Source organism: Saccostrea echinata, unplaced genomic scaffold (assembly GCF_033153115.1).
Source record: "Saccostrea echinata isolate AGI-Se365-2 ecotype Australia unplaced genomic scaffold, CSIRO_AGI_Sech_v1 ptg000017l, whole genome shotgun sequence".
NCBI classification, from domain to species: Eukaryota; Metazoa; Mollusca; class Bivalvia; order Ostreida; family Ostreidae; genus Saccostrea; species Saccostrea echinata.
In genome coordinates, this window is record NW_026889766.1 from 3325001 (window position 1) to 3347903 (window position 22903).

Consider the following 22903-nt stretch of genomic DNA (forward strand, 5'->3'; position numbering starts at 1 on the left):
CAGTTGAATAGCTCTCACTAATACATATCAGCATATTAGGTTTGATAAAAATATCTTGAATGATTTATTTAAAACTGAGCTTAACACTTATTTGAGAAAAGAGAGGTCAAGGTCAAAGGAAAGGTTGAGGTCAAAATGCTGATGCAGTTGAAAAGCTTATATCAGTATGTATTTACTATTGGCATAGAAGTTCAATAAAAATATCAAAAATGGTTTATTTAAAATGTAGATAAACACTAATTTAAAAATTGAGGTCAAGGTCAAAGGAAAAGTCAAGGTCAAAAAAGTTGATGCAATTGATATCTCTCAGCAGTATATATCAGCATATGAAGTTTGATAAATATATCTTGAATTGTTTATTCAAAACTGATCTAGACACTAATTTAAGAAAAGTAAGGTCAGGGTCAAAGGAAAAGTCAAGGTCAAAAATTTTGATGCAGTTGAAAAGCTTACATCAGTATGTATCAGCATATGACGTTTTATTGAAGTCGGACATGACAAACACTATATGCCTCGGCCATATTCATGGCAGGGCATAAGAAACTTGAATCTACACTATATGAGGATGTTTCCATATCAAAATGACTAACAAGCAAATTCAAAGAATTGTGGTCCCCTGCTTTCCGTGTCCCAGTGGATGGGATGCCAGTATTTATGACATATTGTTTCAAATATGCAGGCCTTATCATATGTCATTCAAAAGTAATCACCAAAGTTAAAATTTTTGAAAATTAGGTAAAACATCAAGGTCAAGGGGTAAAAAAATCATAGCATGCTTGGAAACATCTTGTTACAGGTAATGTACATGTCAAATATAAAAGTCCTATCTCTTCTCAATCAAAAGTTATAAGGAAATATAACATTTTTGAAAAGTAGGTTAAACTTCAAGGTCAATGTCACAGAGTCAAAAGTCATGATATATTTAGAAAGGTCTTGTCACAGGTAATATGCATGTATAATATGAATGCCCTATCTTTTCTCTTTCAAAATGATCATTTAAAATAATGTTAAATTTTTTGAAAAGTAGGTCAAACTTCAAGGTCAAGGTCATGGGTTCAAAAATCATGGTATGTTTAGAAAGTTCTTGTAGGTAATGTACATGTGAAATATGAAAGCCCTATCTCTTATTGTTCAGAAGTTATGACCAAGGTTAAATTTATTGTGACAGACGGACAGACTGACAAACGGACAGACTGACAGACAAATGAGATTTAATGTCCCCTAGGTCTCTTTTGTGAAAACGGACGACAATAATGCCCTTGCTGTTCATGAGAAGAAGATTTATGATGGAAAAAATCCCCTGCATTTTTCTATGTAAATCATTGGATTCCCATGTGTGGCCCCACCTTACCCCAGTGGGTCATAGTTTTAACAAATTTGAAGCTACACTAAGTCTATGTAAAGAAAGTTTCAACTTTTTGGGCCCAGTCAGTGGTTCTTGATAAGACTTTTTTAAAATGATACCACCAAATTTTCACTAATTCTTGATTATCCCCCCTTGAAAGAGGGTGTGACCCTTCACTTGAACAAACTTGAATCCCCTTTACCCGAAGATGCATTGTGGCAGGGTTGGTTGAAATTGGCCCAGCGGTTCTAGTGAAGAAGACAAAAATGTGAAAAGTTTACAGGCGGACAGATGAATGACAAACAAAATGTGATCAGAAAACCAGAAAAACTCAAGTGAGCTAAAAACTGATGATCACAAGTACTTGGAAAGAGTTACAGTATTTGAAAAGCAGTTTTTTTTTCATGCATTGTTTTCAGAAGCTGAAAAGGTATGACTTGTGTCCATGTTGAAAAAACTTCACATTTCAGAAAACAGTACGATTAGAAATAGTTAATCAAGGTGCTTTGAGTAGCAAAATAAGCTAAACTGTGGTATAGCTAATTCAACCACAGAGCTTAGTGAATTTTAAAATGCACAACCTTTTCAACTCTTAATCATTCTTAAAATATTTATATCATCATTTCTGATTCAAGGGAGAACTAGAGATATGATCAGAAGTATATCCGTTGACTAATAAACATGTACATGTATATTGTGTTTTTTAAGTCATTAATGTTTGTTTGTTGTTAAATGTCCCTCTTGGGAATTTTTCACTCATACGGAGACACCACCACTTAAAAATAATGAAGACGTACAAGTCGGATTTGAGGTTAACATTCATTTTAGGAGTTTTCAACAATTAAGACGTAAAGAGATAACTCCTTCCCCTTGCCCCTTCCCCTTCCCAGACCCCTGTTTGTTCATGTATGCAAACTAGTCTAATACTTTGGTTTGACATAAAAAAAATGTGAATATATACAAATAGTTTAATGGTCCATCTCTTTGAATGATTTTCATTCCTAAGTCTAGAAGGGTACATGAGTTGACCCAAATTCATGAATGAAATGTCAAGTAATATTATCATTGATACACTTTTATTTAATTTGATGTAGTCATATTATGAACATTTCCAGTTCATTAAGAGAGTGGGGATGACCTCCAGGGGTTCATAACCTTAAACCATTAGATGTACATAACATAATAACACAAGAAACAAAATTATGTATAGTCAAATGGAAAAGTTTTCTACTATTTAGGAGTCACATGATCATTTGTCATTTCAGGGACAGGGAGTGGCTAGGGAGATTGGGACCCCCCCCCCCCCCCCCCCGGAATTTGCAGAGTTATTTAAATAGGACTATATACTGATTTACAGAAGCAAATAAAAAATGACTTTGGATGCCCTTCCCCTTTAAAAACATGGACCCCGCCATCATTGTTTTTATTTTGTTTGTTTGTTTGTTTGTTTGTTTTTTTTTTTTTTTTTGCTCCTCAGGAAATTCTGGGCTGGAATTTTTTTGGACTGAGGTGTGGAACCCCCCCCCCCCCGGAATTTGCAGAGTTATTTAAATAGGACTATATACTGATTTACAGAAGCAAATAAAAAATGACTTTGGATGCCCTCCCCCTTTAAAAACATGGACCCCACCATCATTGTTTTTATTTTGTTTGTTTGTTTGTTTGTTTGTTTGTTTTTTTTTTTGCTCCTCAGGAAATTCTGGGCTGGAATTTTTTTGGACTGAGGTGTGGACCCCCCCCCCCCCCCCCCCGGAAAAAAATTCCCGGACCTCTGCCTGTAACTGAATGTAATGTCGACAACGGGAGATAACTCTTCAGAATGTGAAATTCGTCTATTGTGGCATTCGATGATCCACTCTCTACCATCGGCTCATACATCTGAGAGAGAAACGAACGACAACTCTGCATAGGAGATTGCCGATGATCTTTGATCCTTTTTAAACTTTAACCTAACCATTTGCATTTCGGTTTATTTTACCCCAATCTATACTTAAACTTGTACTTACCGACTGTCATAGGTCCTGTCAACTTCATGAAATATAATCCAATTAAAACACAAAATGAATTAATTTCCACTGATATACATGTAACACTGCATCATGTCACATGGCATGTGCAATCTAAAAATGATAATGGTAAAACTAGTACTAGCACTGGTAGGGTGACGCAAGCCAAATGTGATGTAGAAATTTTCAAAAAGGTGTTCACATACATATACAGTACAAGAACAAATTTTAAATTATCATAACAAACGATGTTTTAATATAACTTTGCCATCTAGGCCTATTTCCAAAAACAGGCAAATTGTGTGTTTGTGTTGGGGGGGGGGGGGGGGGGTGACAAAATTGATTGGGTATGGCTTTTCAAGGAGGTTTTTGCCTAATCAAATACTAAAAAAAGTTTGCACATTTTGATAAATTCTTCAAAAACGCTTTGTACTAAAATAATATTTGTTGTTGAGTAAAAAAATTTAAAAAGTTCTAATTATGGGCCAAAAATTTATAAACCCCCCCCCCTTTTATCAAAACCTAATTTACATCAATTAAATTCTGTTATTTCAGACTGGTAATGAATTAAGTATATGAATTGCGTATAAGAGGTTCATGGGTCACATGGTCACCTGAGCATTTTATGCTCGATTTGACGAATACATGTACTGTATAAATTATAGAATTATTTGGACTTTTTCCTTGGTAGGCCCAATATGAAGGAGTGTGCATTTAGAGGCAAACACCTTAGTGCGGGTATTACTGTCTCATGACAGCATCTAGTTATTGTTTACATCAATGCATGACTTTAAATAAATTTTTGATTATTTTTTATCTTTCCACACCTCTGTTGAAACCTGAATGTGCACACTCTGACATAAAGTCACATTTATACTGTATGATATATGATATTAGGATTAGGCTGGAATCAGTTTAAGTACATGTACTTTACTAGATAGTTGTGTAATAATTATCACTTGGGTTTGTAATAGATTGACTTGTCGTTATCGATGTTTTAGTACAGTCTGCTGTACATTTTCGATATAAACTCATATGAATTACAATCTATAATGCCTGCCCTGTGGGGATGCTAATCAAAAAAAGGTGATAAAGAATCAAATTATTTTTTTCATTTTACATCGCAAACACAGGATGAAACTTTGCATTTAGTTAACTGAAAGGTGACTGAAAATCTACTGAAAGGTGACTGATGACAGAGCTCTGTCATTCAGTGACCTTTCCAAACCTTTCAGTCACCATTCAGTTGACTGAATGGTATAGGTTCATCCAGCAAAAGCTTTCTTTCCTTCTGAGAAAAGAGATTAGTGTAATTACACGAAGTGTAATCTTGAATAGCTGATCATAATTTTAATACAATCACCAGATTATCAAGTTATTAGTTCTTGGGAAATGTGGGATATATGAGAACCAACATAGAACCCAAATTACATATTGAATTTAACTAGTGATAATAATTTAAAAATGTAGATAGTGAAAAGACTTACCTCCTAATCAGGGTTCCCGACCAATTACTCGAGAAGTATCCTTTTTACTTTTACTGGATCATAATGCTTGAAATGAGTTATATACATTAGCGTATTGCGAAATATTCTTAACCTTAAGTTTTCTCCAAGGACATATCTTTTATTTCTTATAAGGCGTCCTTAAGAGTCTCTTTAAGTAAAGGTTATAGGCCGAAAACTCTCCATTCTGTGAGAAGAAAGAACTGTTGGAGTGCCGTTAGGCCCGACAATTGTTCTTTCTTCTCACAGAATGGACAGTTTGAGGCCTATAACCTACTTAAAACATTTACTCTATTGTGTTCATAATGTAATCTCTTAGAAGTGGTTCTCATCCATTGTATTAAGTAAGCATTGTCTACTTATTGGACTGTCTCAGGTAAAGGTTGTTTTCAATCAAAAGAAACTTTCAATCATTTTATATTGTTAACTTAGTGGACAGTTACAGGTAAATGCTAATTTTAAATAAACGAATTAAGAATATTTAACCACAATGCAATGAGATCCCAAAATCATTTTCTTGTGATTGTCAATGTTGAAAGAATGTCTTCTTCCGAGGGAGAAAGCATATTTCTGATGCAAATCAAATTCAGATATGATGAGCAATCTACTAATATTTCAAGCGATTTTTGGATTTTGAGCTTAGGATTGTCAAGATAATGAACTTTGAACTCAAAGTGGACGTTTTTTTTCCAAATATTTCTCAACTTTTGGCCAAGGCTACTCAAGGATGCAGAAAAACAAAGGGAACGTAGAAAGATTTCCGTAATTTAATCAACTATATTTATATGATTTAGAAAAGGCTTTTCGCGAAAAACAGAGAAATGTAAATGGGCAGTGATTGTGTTCTTGAAATGTCAGGGAGAATGTTGCACTGTACCCAACGTTGATGTTTTCGTGCTTAAAGACATCACGATGTTGGGTGATAAAGAAACCAACAAAGTTATAATTATTTTTCATCGCTGAAGTCATTAATAAATCGGGCAAAGACTACTGACCAAACACCCTTGCATTCCTATAACAGAAGAAACGATGTGCTCCTGCAGAAAGTTGGCAAAATTATTCGGAGTTCTAGTGAGAAAGAAGTAGCAATTGAGTCTTGCCAGAAGCATTAAAAAGGAAAATTGACACCCCCGAGCGTGTTGTTGGTGCATGCTACATAGAATTCGGAGATATTTCCTTCAAATTGAAGTTTTGACATTCATTGTGATTTGGAATATACATTTCATCATTTTCTATTTTTGTTTTTGTGACTTGGAATATATATTTCATTACATTGTGAAACATGTTGGATTCATTACTTTAAATATTTATTTGGGTCTTTATTGTGTTTTCTTAATCCATAAACTTACCTATAGCCGTCCAATAAGTTATTAAATACTGTCCATTATTTTTGATAATGGACAGATTTTTTAACTTATTGGACGGTTATAGGTAACTTATTAGACTGTCTTGGGCCTTTCAAGGAATAGAAAGTATTAAGAAAACAAAGGATGATGTCATACTAATGTTTTAAGCAAAGGATAATCAAAGGAGGTACATTTCTACAACTCAATACTCTCCTTTTTTTATTAAGAGTCAATTAAATGTGCCACTAAAAATGATAGGACTTCTCACATTCAATGGCTATTATGTACACATGTACATTCGATGCGTATTTTTCTTACTAAGTGTGTAAAACGATTCGGCATTCATAATACCACGGACGAGGGGGTCAAAGCAATGATTTTGATTTTGATCTCACAGACTTCGAGCGCCAAGCTTATTATTTTTTCCCGTGATGAATACAATGTAGCTATTGCCGTTATCAATCATTTCATGGTAAACTACCAAATCAACAACAAAAATTTAGAACATTTATTGATTAGGTAAATGAATATTATAATTTTAGGGAAAACAGACAAAAATATTGCTGTTTTTGATGTTACGATGATTTACACACCTGGGGATATAATATTCACCAAGCCAGAGGTGAATGTTGCACTTTAAGGGTGACTAAATCATCGTATAGACTTAAAAAATTGCAATACTTTTTTATTATATGATTAAATGGGTCAATGATACAAACTTGTTAAGAAAACCATATATTTCTTGACTGTTTACATTTGGTGAAATCCTAGCCAATCGGAATGATAAAAACATAGTTAAAATAAACATAATCGGGTGTATTATTATAGAATTTCCTGAAATAATTTAAAGAGAAAAAAAATGTCAGACACATATATCGATGTGGGTGGGGTAGGGGAATTGACAACTTACTTTAAAAAATCAATGACAAGCGAACAAAAAATATTCTCTAACTCCGAAAGTCATGCCACATCAAACCTAAGACGTAAACATAGGCAGTAACTGTTTATCAGATATATATATATAGATATAATCAAGCTCGTCCGTGGGGTTTTTAGCTTTGTGTGGAATGTTGTGCTTCGTATTTAAACAGGTTCGTAATGAATAAATATACACCCGAGTTGTAAGTTTAATGATCATTTCTTTAATATGAATCCATTTCATAAATAGCAAACGTTTCAAATATTACAGGGATGTAAAGATATGCAAGGAGTTATGATTCGTCAATTTACACTAGACTAATTTATTAAATAATTTTTCATATTCATTTTATTCAAATTGTATGTTTTTATTGTTCTTCGCGGATTATAAAGCGTAAATTGACCCAAACCAGGTTATACTCGAATAATTTGGCCAAGAATTAGAGTCATTCCTTATAATTTAATTTTAAAATCATTAAATAACTATGGGTGTAAAATTTCGTTGCTTTTTATTAGTTCAAATTTGCCGCTCAATAATACAACCGTAGTAACGGAAGTAACGGAAGTGATGGGAAGCGAGGGGAGGTAAAATCTGACACATAGGCCTAGCAGCTTGTTTACATGTGGTAAGATCGAATTATTGTTTGAAGTTAAAGGTATATTTATTGAATCTGGAATTTTCCATGAATCCCGAGGACTGGAAATGAGAGGATTGTATGCATACAGATGATTCAGCTGGTTGTCAGGGGGGTGTGTCCCCATACCAAACCAGGTTATACAGAAATAATTTGTGTTCCTTTTTGGATATTAACCAATCAGAGGCTAGAATACAAACAAAATTAAATTATATGAGTATACTAGAGACCAAAATTGCTCGGAAGATTGATAATGGCGGATTTAGGTACACCCCCATCCCCCTCAAGCCCTAAAAATTACAAAAAAATCGATTAACGTAGGCTAGTATTAACTTCCATTTGTGAGCCTCTATTTAAAATATAGTGAAAGAAGATTTTAATTGTTTAGACATTTTTTTTTTATTTTTTAATCTGCTTAGATACATTTTTTATTGCTTGTCACATGAAATTCTTGAACTGCCCTTTTAACCCTTTCTGGAAATCCTAAACCCACCCTTGTAACTTTAGCTAAATTGAGTGACTTTTGTAGAAATTGATGGCAAATTAAAACATTAAAAAATCAAGGAATATTAAATAATCCATTTCGTTTAAGTTTATTTAGTCATTCAAAGCAAACACAACTTGTGACACAAGCACATTTTTATATATAAATAATAATTCCAATTTTGAACAAGAAATGTTGGTATTACAATTAAAATTTCTTTGAAGGAAAAAATCACAAGAAAACAAAAATTCTTTCGATACAAGCATCACTAAAGAATCACAATGACCATCCAGGCTATAAAAGAAAAAAAAACTTCAGATTGAACAGGACATGATATTGAGATCATCAGATACTGTCAATTGTTAAATGTTTATATAATTTATCCCTCACTGTCGCAGATACATGTGAATAAAACATTCAAATGAATCCATTGCCTTTCTCTTCCTTTTGTAAAAAAAAAAGAATACATAGAGGATATTCAATGTTTTGTAGATGAATATGGAATTTATTTCACGAGTGGGACAGGATTTTTTGTTATTTTCACGAGTGCGAAGCACGATTTTCCCTTTGCCTCTGTCTTTTCTTAATACAGTTTCATAGGCTTTACGTCATAGTTGAGCGGTTGAGACATCATAGCTTAGCAGTTGTGAGAGTGAAAACATTACATAGCATGGATTTTAACAACATATTAGGGAAGAAATTTGCAATTTTAGCTCTATCAAGATGTTTAATTACTATCTCTATCTTACGACAGGCCAGAAATTATTTTTTACTTACACTGATATCCTTTCACACTGTGAGAGAATATCATTTTGGTATCCTTTCACAATGTGAGAGAATATCACTTTTATTCAATAAATAAATCACAGTATTTCACTGTTGAAAATGTAATAAAAAATATTTATGCAAATATCCTAAAATTCACATGAAATACAGACAAATTTGAATTTGCACGTATATATCTTGTGAAATTATAGTCACATGAAAATCCCATGAATTTAAAAAGAAAATGTAAAAACATTCCATAATATTTTCATCAGTTACTTTTTGCCTTATTTTTGTACGATTTTCGTATAGATTTCATGTGATATGTGATCATGCGAGCTTCTCTTCCCAGTGTACTATACATGTATTTGACTATGGAATATTCACAAAACATTCTATAAAGCCACTACTCTGAACTACCAAGGTATGACGTTATAATTAAATATGACCTAAAGTCATTACAAACTTGAGATATCATTACGGAGAGAGTGTCATAAGTTCAATCTACATGTTAAGTGTTAAAACGTTCTTGTAAAATTCGAGTATTCTGACTGTAGTTTTAAGCCTGAGATTATATAACTATTATTAAATATTAAAACGTTTCTTTATTTAATTTCTCTTGAATGAAATTAAGTGTATTCAATACAAAATTGCAAAAACGAGACTTTGAAATGTTCCCGATTACAGAAAGTTGGTGAGACAAGGGTATCAACGATCTCGTTTAAAGTCACCTGATCTCACCTCTGATGATTTGAGGTCAATGCTTGCTCTGATCCCAATTTGTATTGTTTCAATGGACTTTTGAGCTTGATTACTGTTCGATATCTCCATATTTCATTGTAGTGTTTTATTTATTTTCGAATAAATAGGTAAATTACCTACTTTTCACGCATCTTTTCAAATATCAGAGTGTGTGGAACAAAATATTTGACACATTGTATTTCACTTCTGTACCTCACATGAGGCATAAGATTGACACACAATAAATAACAGAAAGATAATGAATGAACAAAGTATTCATATATACAAAATAAAGTTTTAAATTATTCAAGTAAAAAGAAAATAAATGAATGAGAGGAAGTCTAAAGGATTTATTTCTAAATTTAATTACGTTTCCTACATTTTACTGGTATTAATGTTGTATTTGGTCAATAATATTGTTTTTAGATATGTTGGCATGCGTGAATACAATTTTATATAAAAGATTTTTACAGTAACATATGTAAACATCCAGTTTTATCTATTAAAATTTAAATAAATAGAGTACTGTGAAAATTCCTCAGACAATTTTACATCCCACGCTTAGTTGTGTAAAAAAAAAAGGCCTGGATAATTCTTTTTGTAAAAGGAAATGACAATTTTTAACATTGTTATAAAAAATACTCTTTATAGAAAAATTCAAAAACACACGATATATTTTAGAGAACAATTTTTCTTTCTAAGAATAATATATTAAAAGAAAAATTACACAATACATACAGAGATACAAAACAACAATATTGTCTAGACTTTTAACAGAGTAGAGACAGCAACATTCTTTTGAATAGCTAAGACACAATTTGTTTAACCTACATGCACCGAAAAAATCCATGTCTTTTTGTCAATGACAAACGGATTGTACATTGGAACAATTCGTTTCGATTTCCAAAAAAAATGTGAGAAAAGTGACGTTGAACAACATTTAATTCACAAAATGTTCTCGTTTTTTTTTTTAAACATAACGTATGGAACATACATGTAAAAGAAATTGTTTTTCATTGTACATATATTGAAAACAACATCTCAAGATGATAATGTATGCTAAATTTGATAATTTTTTAAAAAGAAAAATATGAAAAAAAAATACCAAATTTAAATATACCTGAAAACAGTAAACTTTTGAGGAAAATTTAAGTTAACAGACATAAATGCGAAACCTCTAAATATTTCATTTAGTATAACAAAAATAGAAGAAAAAGAAATAAAAATCGAAGGCATCAAAAAAAACCTTTGAAAGATTACAATTTCAATTCCCAAGGTTAAATAAAGGTTATTTAAATAAAGAAACTTAAAAGAAAAATCACAAAAAGTCTAAAATAGCATAATACATTTTTTAAACGTTATTTTTCCACGTACACAGAAAAGGTCTCTATTTGTATGCTAGTGTTGTTTTAACCTTTAAACAATTCTCAAATTGGACGTAAAACAACATACAAGGAATCAATCAATCTATTAAATCACGAGTTTTGCACCAAAAGTTGACTTAGATAAATTATGAAAGTTATCAACAAAATTTGTTTAAACATCAAACTATTCCGTCATTTGAACATAAGAATATACGGACTTGCTTTATAATCACATAGTTAAGAGTGTCCTTGTAATGAAATCATTTGATTATAGTTTAGATCACAATGAATAAATGTTTAAATTCGTTGTTGACTCCTGAATTAATACGCTCTGACATATCTAGTTCAGTGTAATAATTTTGCATGGTAAAATATGGTTGGGAAACAATCATAATTTTTTTTTTTTTTGTACACATAGGATCTTCATTTATGAAACATTAAGACTAAACTCACCCTTAAATTCTTCAACGTATTCTGGGGGACACATTTGTTTTTTAACCAAAAACAGGTCAAATGCTGTTGTTATTGTAAACATTGCTGGTAAATTATGATTATATAAACCCATCCTCTTTTTAGCTCAACTGAGCCGAAGGCTCAAGTGAGCTTTTCTGATCAAAGAGTGCCCAGCGTCTGTTTGTCGTCTGTATTCATATTTTCGACCTCTTCTCAATAACCGCTGGGCGAATTTCAACCAAACTTGCCACAAAGCATCCTTGGGTATATCGATTTGAGTTTGTTTACAGGAAGTACCACGCCCTCTTTCAAGGGGAGATAATTAAGAAATCATGAAAATTTGGTGGCATTTTTTAAAAAGTCTTCTCAAGAACCACTGCTCAAGAAAAGATGAAACTTATGTGAAAGCTTCATTACATACTCTAGATTAAAGTTTGTTTATATCATAACCCCCGGTGTAGGGCAGGGCCACAAGAAGGGGTTGAAGTTTTACATAGGAATATATAGGAAATGCCTTTAAACTTTTCTTCTTGAGAACAGCAAAATCATGATTAGTCATATTATAATAGTAGTATCCTCATGGAAGTAATGTAGATTCAAGTTTGTTCCAATCATGACCCCTGGGTGTAGGGAAAGGCCAAAACAGGGGGTCAAAGTTTTACATAGGAATACATAGATGTAATGGTTAAGTTGCACTTGAGTAAAAAGCATTGAAGACTTTAAATAGTGAATTGACCTGACAACTTTTGGGATGGACTAGCCAAACCAAAGGGTATATAAGTCAAAGCTTTGGGAACGTCAGGCATTCAGAAGCTAGCTGAAAATGTTGGACGTTGAATCAGCAATAAAGAAGTTATTGGTAAGGACAAAATAAAATTTAAACGTTATAAACACCAGTGGCTAGTATCCTACGCGGCTAGTATAAGGCTGTCCGAAGAATGTCACAGTAAACAAGCCGTAGTAACTTCTCTGAACTACCTAGATATTACGTCATAATGGCATATGACGTCAAGTCACTGCAAATTTGACCAGACATAACGGAGAAAGTGTCATAACTTTTACATTCCTTTCACATCACATGTAGAATTTTTTTTTACGTTGATATTTAAATCAAGTGTCTGGATTGTTGTTTTAAGGTTGTTATGATAGTGAATATTTGCAGTATAATATCGTTATTTCTTTTTCTTGTCTAACATGTACGTATTCAAACAATTACAAAAAAAATGTGAAATGCTCCCCCTTACACGTCGGTAGACAGAGTTAGAATTTATAAATCTTATATACATTAGACTGGCACAAGTGAATAATAAGGACTAATTGAAGATATTCTGTGTGAATCTACTAGAGAAGTATGTCCTCTAACTTAAATTTGCTGGGGGATTGTGTGTAATTTATCCCATTTTGTATAGATTGCGATGGAGAGTGAAAAATGACCCCTTGTATGTGGGTTAGTTGAATTTCTCGTGAAATATTTTCTTACGAAATAATTCAGACTTGCCCCCAGCACTTTATATATACCCAAGAATACGTTTAATTGATTAATGTAACAAGCCGTTCGCAATAATTTTGTTTTTCACTTGTACCGATGCAATTTTTGTGCAACATTTAAGAAAATTTATAAATGTTCGTCACGTGATCAGCACAGTCATGTGACATCACAAAAATGCTTTTTATAATACCTTATTCAACTCTCTTTACAAATTAACTGTGTATGTATACATAGATTACAAATTGAAACCAAAACATAGCTCGAAATGAAATAGTATATATCTAATGCGTATTAAGCCTTCGGACAGCCTTAACATATCTGCGATATTTTCCTGTCTCCCCCTGACTTTCTCCTTTGATCCTCTGTCGCTGTTTCTGACGACCCTGTCTACTCCCTGACGTCTCCTGACTTTGTCCCTATTACCACTGTCTAACCCCTGATGTCCCCTGAAATTCTCTGAAGTCCCTGTCAACTCCCCGATTGATTGATTGATTGATTGATTGATTGTATGTTGTTTAACGTCCCATTCGAGAATTTTTCACTCATATAGAGACATCACCATATAACTGTGAAGGGCTTCAAATTTTGACCTTTACTCGGCATTTAGGGCCATTGAGCAGTGAGGGATCTTTATCGTGCCAACGCCTACCGTGACACAGGCCTCGGTTTTTCATCCGAAGAACCCGCAACTTTCACTTTAAATTACCGAGCGCATGGCGAAGGAATAGTTGCTACCCATTTTGTATCGACTTAGGTCAGTCGCGGCCGAGATTCGAACTCACGACCTCCAGATAACGGAGCGAGCGCTCTACCGACTGAGCTACCGTGAACGGTTCAACCCCCTGACTAAGTCCCTGACCTCCCTGTCTACTCCCTGTCGTCCCTTGACATTACTTTTGACCAGGAAAAAAGGTTAAAAAATGAACCGTGCCGTTCACAAAACGAACCGTTCCGTGCAAGAAGCTTACCGTACCATGCACAAAGCGAACCGTACCGTTCATGAATAATTTTTGAAATAATTATGCAAGCCACTCCCCGAAAGCATTCCGAATCTTGCAATGACTAAAATAGAGCAAGTCATTTTCTTTTATTTCTTTTAACGCAGCGCTCGCTAAAGAACCCTAGAGATTCAAAATGTTATTATTAAGTACCATGCATCTGGACTTACATCTGTTATATATTATAAGGAAACTACTCAAAACTAGTTACGGCTTCAAAACAACTCGATGGTGTGTGAGGCGATTCCTTACTCGCTTTTCATGATCAGCTTCTGCTTGACTGCTATTTTTTTTTTAATTTTCATATTAAATTAAATGCAGCATCGTAATATTTTCGTCTACAATTTATAATAAATAAAAGTGAATTTAATACTTTATCGTTTATTTCTATTATCTTTTATCTACCCTATTCTTGTCTCTATGAACGTTCTCAGAAACCAAGACATATTGAAAAATGTATTAGGATCCTGTACTTTTTTTTTTCAAAATGCAAGCCCTTAAAATCATTTTATTCATGTAAGTAATAGTTTATGGGAGAAATGATTTCAGATTTAGCAACAACAACAACAAAATAAATTTAAAAAAAAAAATGCAAACTAAATTGTCAATTTGAAAGTGGACATGTTAAAATGTAAACACCCTATTGGTCACAAGAGAAAATAAATAAAAGCAACGTAGTTATAAATAATATGCGGTTTAAAATCTTCTGACCAACCCAAGATGTTATCCACTGAATATAACATACTGTCAAAAAGTTCGATCTCCACATTTTCGCATGGAATTTTCAGATTAGTACACGTAATGCAAAAAAAAAAAAAAAAAAAAAAAAAAAATCTGGATATATGTCAGATTAATTTTTATTTAAAGCATTTTCCCATTTCATTTCCTTTAACCTTTAATCACTGAAACCTTAAGGTAAAAATATGTTACCTGGAATTTACACATAAATCCAAGTTTAATCTTATTAAAAAATTCTTAATCCGTGCATGCGTATTCATCCAAGTTTTTTTTTTTTTTAAGAAACACTGTATATTTCTTGCCATGGTCTCGTTATCTAGACTAACGTCTATCTATACTTTCGTTATTTACTCTAAAGCATTTGAAATTTTCGATAAAGTATTGTCATCACACGTGCACAGGCAAAAACTTAAGCTGTGTATATTGAACCGTATCTAATCCCGTTAGTCCAGATATGCCTACATTCACACGTGTATCAACAGTTTACTGTCTTAAACAGTAAGTCTACAACAATAAATCAGTTTTAATCAGCAGATAAACAGAATTTCATGTGCAGTCAGCTTTTCTTCTAGATTTCAATAAAAAGTTTAACTTTGACAAGGAAACAAAAGGGGAAAGGGTATGGGGGCGGGGGGACTATCACCCGGTACGGATAAATTATTCGTTTTCAAAATTTATGAGGACATACATGGGTGCATATTATTCATTTTCTAGGTAATAATTAAAAAGGGATTTTTATTTCTAAAAATTTGACAGATACATTTATACATTGTAGATGGAATTTTAGCTGTCTTAACAATTTTCTTGATTGTAGTTTCCCTTAAAATGCGTTGATGGAAAATTTATATAAAAAGGAAAACAATTACGCGCACAGAAATAAAGTAATATTTTGCACTAATTATGTGCACTTCTACCGATTACTTTTCAATGTATTTTTTTCCTAGTGAACCAAACGCCCAAGAAATCTATGTAAAAAAAAAATAATTCCTTGCAAACAAAATAAAACCTTATTTTGTTATTGTTTGTTTGATCATTCGGTCAAGAGAAAAAATTGTATATTTTTTATATGAAGCAACAGCGACAAGAACGTAAAAAGAATGGTAGACGAAATAAAAGCAATTTGTTTAAAAGTGTGAAACATTTTTTAAGTGAAAATTTAAAATAGTAAGTGTATTTAATTAGGAAAATTACAGAAAAAAGTATGTCTTTGTTTATTCTTTAAAAGAAAATACAGAAAAGCCTTTATGGCGACGCAACCAAAATATTTTTTTATCCTTGTTATACAGTGTTTGTTGATATGTTCGATTTATTTCCAAGTTATTGAACCATAAGACGATGGTGTGAAAAATAAGATAATGAATAGACAACTACAATTATTTTATTTTAAAAATTGAAAGTAGTTCATATAGAAAGTAAATTTAAAAAAAAAAGATACAGTAAATAAGAAAACTAGTTATATGTAATAGCAAAAATATATCTGTAAAACAGAAATATTTATGACAGCTTTAACTTAAAATGAAATATGTGAAGAAAATGAACAGCATTCGAGCTCAAAAATCCATTAGACATTACAAAATAGGAGCAGAGCAAACACGGACCCATAAGATATCAGAAGGTCGGATCAGGTGCCATGGAAAACAACTTGTTAAAAAATGCTTGCGACACCGTCCTTCCATTCATATAAAATAAGAGATTATAATAAAGAAATAAACTACTTTCTTAAGTAGCCAGTCATAAACTAAGACGTACAGACTACGCCCACTTTCTAATGATATAACTAATGACTAAATCTACATTTTCACAAAAAATGAAAATTTTCAAGAGTAAGGTATTGATTTTCTGGTGTGTTCCCCGAACGTCTACTCGTCAAAACCAAAATCTAATTATCACACTCAATTAGGGGACCTCTAAGGGGTACAGGTAGAGTATACCTTTATGAACTAACTATATCTGCATTTATTGAAGGAGGAATTCTACCGCAATTTATTTATTTATTTATTTATTTTTATTATTTTTTTTTTTTATTTTCAAGGCATTTCTTGAAACATGGTTTCAGAATGGAAAGATTGATATTTATTATTTTACAGGATTTTTTTCAGAGGAAATGAAAAGTCTTAAGACTTTATCCATTGGTTTACAAAAAAAATACTAAAAACAATGCTTTATTTTTCATATGTAATTTTTTATCAAAAAATAAAAAGCTTATCTGACTTTTCTTGACATGTTTTATTATATGTTTATTTTGTGCATTTATTAACGGCAGACTTTAAACTCTAAAGGATTTAATTTGCAATGAAACATTTTTTTTCATTTTCTCCTGAAAAAGCCCCCAAAATTATTTGAAGTTAATATCAATCTTTCCATACTTAAGCCATATTTCAGAAGAGGTTTAATAAAATTTCTGTGAATATGTAAGTAACATTCTTTCTTAAAGAGGAAAAATCTATCGATCACATGTCATATTTCCTTCCAATATATCTTATTAAATGAAAATAAATTATGCTTTAGATAATTTTTAATTTAATTTAGTTTTCATCACGGTTTCAAAGCAATAATTTTAAATATTGTAACAATAAAAAATTTTAAAATCTTTGTTAGTTTGCATCATAAAACTCATAAAACTCGAATCTTAAAATAATTTATTATGGTAAAAATGTATCAAGAAGCGTAAGATACGACTATCTAAAAAAAAACCCAAACTTTATTTTGAGTTTTTACCCCCCTCCTCCAACGTACGAAATTGGATTTTGGATAATATTTTTAATGGTAAGGTGTCATTTTTTTCTGTCTCTCTCCCTCTTTCAAAAACGATACTAGGTGTCTGAACTTTGATGTAAATAAAACGTTTCTAACATATAGATATTTCTTCCAAACAAACAGGTAGCTTTGTTTAAACATTTGGGAAAGGGGCAACTTTCCAAAGAAATCTGACAAGCACAATTTAAATAATAAAAAAAACAACCCATGAAAATCGTATTTTGTGTGTTCGTATGTGGGAAGTGGTGGATTTTTTCTAACTGTTTGTAGATATTTTTCAAGTGCTGGAATTCGCCAGCGACCAACAACAAAAAGTAGGGGGGGGGGGGGGCAGCATCTAAATGAAAATTTTCATATCAAATCTAGAGGATAGGACTATACAACAGGAAAAATCTATACTCAGAAAAATGTGCCCCCTCCCCTTTGTTCTTCGGGTCTGCAAATGCGATGTGAAAAAAAGTTCTCCCTGTTTAATATACAATGTAGTTTAAACAAAACTTAAAATGTTAAAATGTGATGTAAGAAACGCTTCAAGTGCCAAGTGTTAGGTTAAAAAAGTAATGTTTGAAAATAATTCATCAACAGGGATGGCAATTTGTAACCGGTTAACCGATTAAGGTAAGACGACACGTTACTCAATTATATGTTATTGTTATTATATCAAAAAATATTCATAATTGTCATTCTCTTGTGATTTCTTAATTGTTTTCAATATGTATTTTAAAATAAGTACACCAGAAATTGTAACATTGGCAATTCAAAACATTACCTATATGGATTATATAGGAAATATCACCCTCTGGTATCTTGCCCAAATGCCTGTAAGGTACCTCAATTTTTGGTGAGGAAACTTGTTTAAGTAGCAATACTTCAATGACGAATTCTTGGGAAAAAATATATATTTTTGAGGAACGTGTCATCTGACCTTAATCGGTAGGAACGATGGTAATCGGTTAAAAAATCCGTAATCGGTTAGTCGAAAAAAAAAATTGTGCACTTTTGAGCGCAATTTATTTTTAATTCATTTTATAAAAAGAAACCATGCATAAAAAGTTGATAATTTAGCGTTTTACAAATCTTATTATCAAACTAAATTGAAGGCAATTATGGCTCTCCGAATGTGATTGGTCAGTTTGGGAAGTGTTAATTAATACTGACTTTAAAATCATTACGTCGTTACCCCACTATCCCGTAATTTTTTGATGATAAAAAATAAATCACCGTTGAGCACTGTGAATTAGTATGTCTATCTTGTGTCAATATCTATTAAATCACATCATTCATTTGAACAATATTTTATTATGATTAAACATAAGGATTGGACAGCAGGCACTGCCTATATAAGTTATCTCCATAATACAGATCAAGTCATACATGTTACAAGTAAATATTTATTACATAACATTGAAAAAATATATACATGTGTATATTCTAAAAAAGACAAAATAAGTAGGGAAGAAATAAATGAGCTGATGATACTATATAAGTTTGCATTTAACATATATGACTGATAATTATAATAATACCAGTATAAATCATTTCATTAGAAGAAGCATCGTAAATTAAGTGGAAGTTCGAGCATAGTTTTGACTGAACTTGTGCGACATCTACACTGGAAAATTCATGTCTGATCTCTGAGGCAAGGTTCATGGTTTTCTTGATTTCTTTTTGTCTTTTGAAAATGACGAAAAATATATGTACATCCAAATGAAGAAAAAAAAAAAACAGAAAATTTCTAACTTCTAACTTCTTTTTTAGTATCCTTGTGTATATGAATAGATTTACTTGGGGGAAAATGTGTATTTTGATACGGTTAACCGATTAATCGGTAGGAACGTCTTGCGATTAACCGATTAGCAATTCTGTAATCGATTGCCATCCCTAATTTATTTACATGTCTTGTGCAGTAATGTTTCTTTTTCGAATTTTTAATGTACATGTATTTCAAATTAAAATATTTATTATATGAAGAAATATTTGTTCAGTGCCTTCAATTAAAGCAAGTATTTAATCAATAAATCTGTGCTTAAGTACACAATTTTGTCAGTTAATATTAAATTATTTAATTCAGACTACTTTGTTAAATCAACATAACACAGGCAAACTCTACTTGGACCCCTTAGAGTGCCTCTTAATTGAGTGTGATAATTAGATAGTTTTTTAAGTGGGTAGACGTTGGAGGAATAAACCAATTTTCTCAAAGTAAAAAGCAACAAGAACAAATTTTAACCTTTTTTTCTGGGTCAGTCAGGGACAACGACAGGGGATCATAGGAGAAAGTCAGAGGGAGACAGGAAAATGTCAGGGACTGACGTGGGAACGTCAGAGTTTTTTTCTGGGGGGGGGGGGGAATCCAAGGGGAAATTTAATACAGTAGTGTAGCTTAAAATCTTCCTGAATTTGACTGCAAGTAAAATTAGAGATATCTTCCTCGGTTATAATAATTCATAATACCAAAATGTACTGCTTAAAAAATGATGAATATAATTAATCTCGATAAATGCAGCATACTTTTATCTTCCTTCTTTTAAAATTTTAGGAAAGTACATAATTGCCAGCAAATCCATACCCGTCATCATACCTATTTCCGTAGATAATCAACCCGAAGTTTGCCTTATTTGTTGTAGATACAACCAAGGGTCCGCTGTTAACGGCAAGTAAACGAATGCTAAAGGTGGTGTCTAAGACAGCAGAACTCAGACGGACAGTTTTGTAATAATCAAAAGAGGAACCGTTTATCTGAAGATAGTTGGTAAATTTGTTCGGAATTATCACACAGATATAGTTATTTGTATATCCTTCTGGCACAACAATCTTATAGTAGTCGATATATTGATGGATTCCAGGAATGACGGTCATATATGGGTTATAATAGCCGGAACCCATTCCAAAACCAGTTACCAAGATGGGATTATCTGACTCAAGAATAGTGATTTCATCTGATGTTTCTTCAATGTTTCTGAATTCTTTTTCCTTCATGTGCCACGTTGATTCCCTGCTTCAAATACTGACATGTACGGAACTCTTGCTGTCACTGATTACTTGAATCAATGTCCCTGAATTATCATAGAATGTGGGCACAATGTAAAGGTTATCTAACTCGGTAGTTGGAGGTAACTGAGTTACCATGTGACTACATGCACTGAGTTTTAGATACTGACATCGGTTTCCAGAGAATACGGCTATTGGTTCTGAAGATGTAATAAAAGTTCCTGTTAGGTCAGTAGTATGCCCGATTTGCAAAGTTTCATATTTATCTAAAGATGTTGTGAATAGGTCCTGGTCTCTGTATGTTCCACCAAGTAGAGAAATGGAAGCATTGCTCTTCATTCTAAATCTGATGTTTACTTTCGTTTTATCGTGTGCGGCTGCAACAGCAAACTGACTGAGGTACTCCTTGTTGCCCGAATAATATGGCTTTGTTGAGGAAACAAGATATTTCGTTGACAATTTGTCGGTTGGTAAAATCAGAGTTCCATCGGTAGATGTTTTATGAAAACTATCGAGGATAGATACGGTCGACAATTCAGATGTCTTTAACAGTATGGCCTTGGCTTCAATTGTAGAATATTCACATGTCATATTAAAAGGGAGGGTGAAACTGGAATTGGAGGAAACATTCATCATTCTGTCCGTTGCTGATTTAATGTTCGCACTTAGATGGGGAGAAGTTGTGATATTAATGGAAGTATTGTTTTCTGTTGTAATGTAGATAGCTACAGTCCCTGTTACTTCGGGATGGTTTCGCATGAAGAGGATTAGGAACTCTCTTCCCCTGCTACCTGGAATAAATATTAGTATCGAGTTCAGAAAAATATACCTGTAAACTCTAGAGATTTGTGGATTTTAAACCTACTGAAGATGTGACGGGCCGACAGGGAATGCTTACTACCCCACGGCACCAGGCTCACTTTTGATATCTGTCTCATTTTTTTATCACTATTAATTCCTTTTGTAAAAATTAAACTGATATCAAGGCGTGAGCTTGTCCAAGTTTCATGAACTAAGAGGTGGATCCCATTTGTTTTTCAGAGATATGTTTTGGTTCTGAATTAACTTGGTATTATCCAAATGGACTGTTGAAAATGTTCACCATTATCTTCACATTTTATGCATTAAGTGAAATAAAATATTACCTATTGATGAAACCGATGATGCTGGTGTCGTTGAAATTGTCGTCATCGATGTAGCAGTGTTTGATTTTGTTGATGCTGGTATGGGAGCATATTTTCTTGATCTGATTGTGCCGTGTTTTGATGTTTTGGAAGCGTGTATTGACGTTTCAGACCTACCTACGAATTTACAATCCTCATCCATTAACTTAATCAATACGTAACACATTGTCAATTTTTTTGAATATCGAAAAAAGAATAGTACTATTTAAATTGAAGGAAAGGTAGGTAAGAGAAATTATGTATATGACCTTCTAACTTATATTTATGATATAAGATTTTTTTTAATATACATTATATTAAACATTTACGCGTTTGCAAACTGTTTTCATATAAGAAATTTACACTTCTTGCAGAATTCTTATATATATATATATATATATATATATATATATATATATATATATATATATATATATATATATATATATATATATATATATATATATATATATTAAAATCCTTACTTTGGTATTCGTATGAAGATATGTCAAAGCTACATTACTTTCTTTTTTCTTATTGAAAGAAATCACACATACATTTCGTAAAATTAAAATACTTTTTATTTGATGTTATACTTTTTGTTTGAAAGGGATTACTTATTTCATAATCTTTTTTTTTAAATCTATTGTTTGTTATCTCTTCACATTGTCATTGTTTAAAATAATTTCAAACAGGTAAAAATTACAATATAACATATACTTACAATGTGAAATTTTCTCGCTCAAAACATTAATTTTTTCTTCTATGACGTCCATTTTGATGGCTTGGTTTTTTGCAAATTGCCCCAAGGCACTTAGTATAGCTTTTAGAAGATCCTTTTCTCCCCGACTAGAAATGTTTTCAATAATGGAAGGATTATCAGCATAGGAATCCGTTATGTGTATCATAAGAAGAAGAATCCAGGGCAAAAATAAATTTCTCCTCTCCATTTCTGTAATATATCAATCACTACATGTACAGCTAAAACAAAACAGAAGGCTGATAAACATAAAATAAGAACTATTCCATACTTTCATTTGTTTTTATGGTCAATGATAGTGAGATTTAAAAACCTTAGACCATAACAAAGGCATGACTGAGACAGAAAAGAAATATTACTGAGACAATAAAAATAAGACTGAGACAAACAAAAACTAAATAAAGCCGAAAAAAAAATTTTTTGAGAAGAAAGAGACTAAAAAAGG

At 32.2% G+C, this 22903-nt stretch overlaps 2 protein-coding genes across 2 annotated transcripts in view; both read right to left on the reverse strand.

Annotated features, from left to right (window-relative positions):
- Positions 1-20523, reverse strand: part of LOC133189235 (uncharacterized protein DDB_G0290587-like) — a 26659-nt gene extending 6136 nt beyond the window's left edge. The window contains exon 1 of the mRNA XM_061324638.1: positions 20092-20523. Coding sequence (XP_061180622.1) covers positions 20092-20523 — 432 coding nt within the window. The remainder of the gene's footprint in view (positions 1-20091) is intronic.
- LOC133189236 (IgGFc-binding protein-like) lies at positions 19891-22648 on the reverse strand. Its single transcript, XM_061324639.1, has 3 exons — positions 22423-22648; positions 21681-21836; positions 19891-21326 (listed from the first exon to the last, which is right to left on the reverse strand). Exons 1-3 carry the CDS (start codon positions 22646-22648, stop codon positions 20545-20547), a joined length of 1164 nt encoding a protein of 387 aa, XP_061180623.1. The 3' UTR covers positions 19891-20544.
- Between the last annotated feature and the right edge of the window lie 255 nt (positions 22649-22903).

Coding starts and splice junctions, on each gene's coding strand:
- LOC133189236 (XM_061324639.1), bottom strand. CDS start 22,648: ATGGAGAGGAGAAATTTATTTTTGCCCTGGATTCTTCTTCTTATGATA. Junction 21,837..22,422: donor GAGCGAGAAAATTTCACATT/GTAAGTATATGT, acceptor GTAAATTCGTAG/GTAGGTCTGAAACGTCAATA. Junction 21,327..21,680: donor ATCATCGGTTTCATCAATAG/GTAATATTTTAT, acceptor TATTTATTCCAG/GTAGCAGGGGAAGAGAGTTC.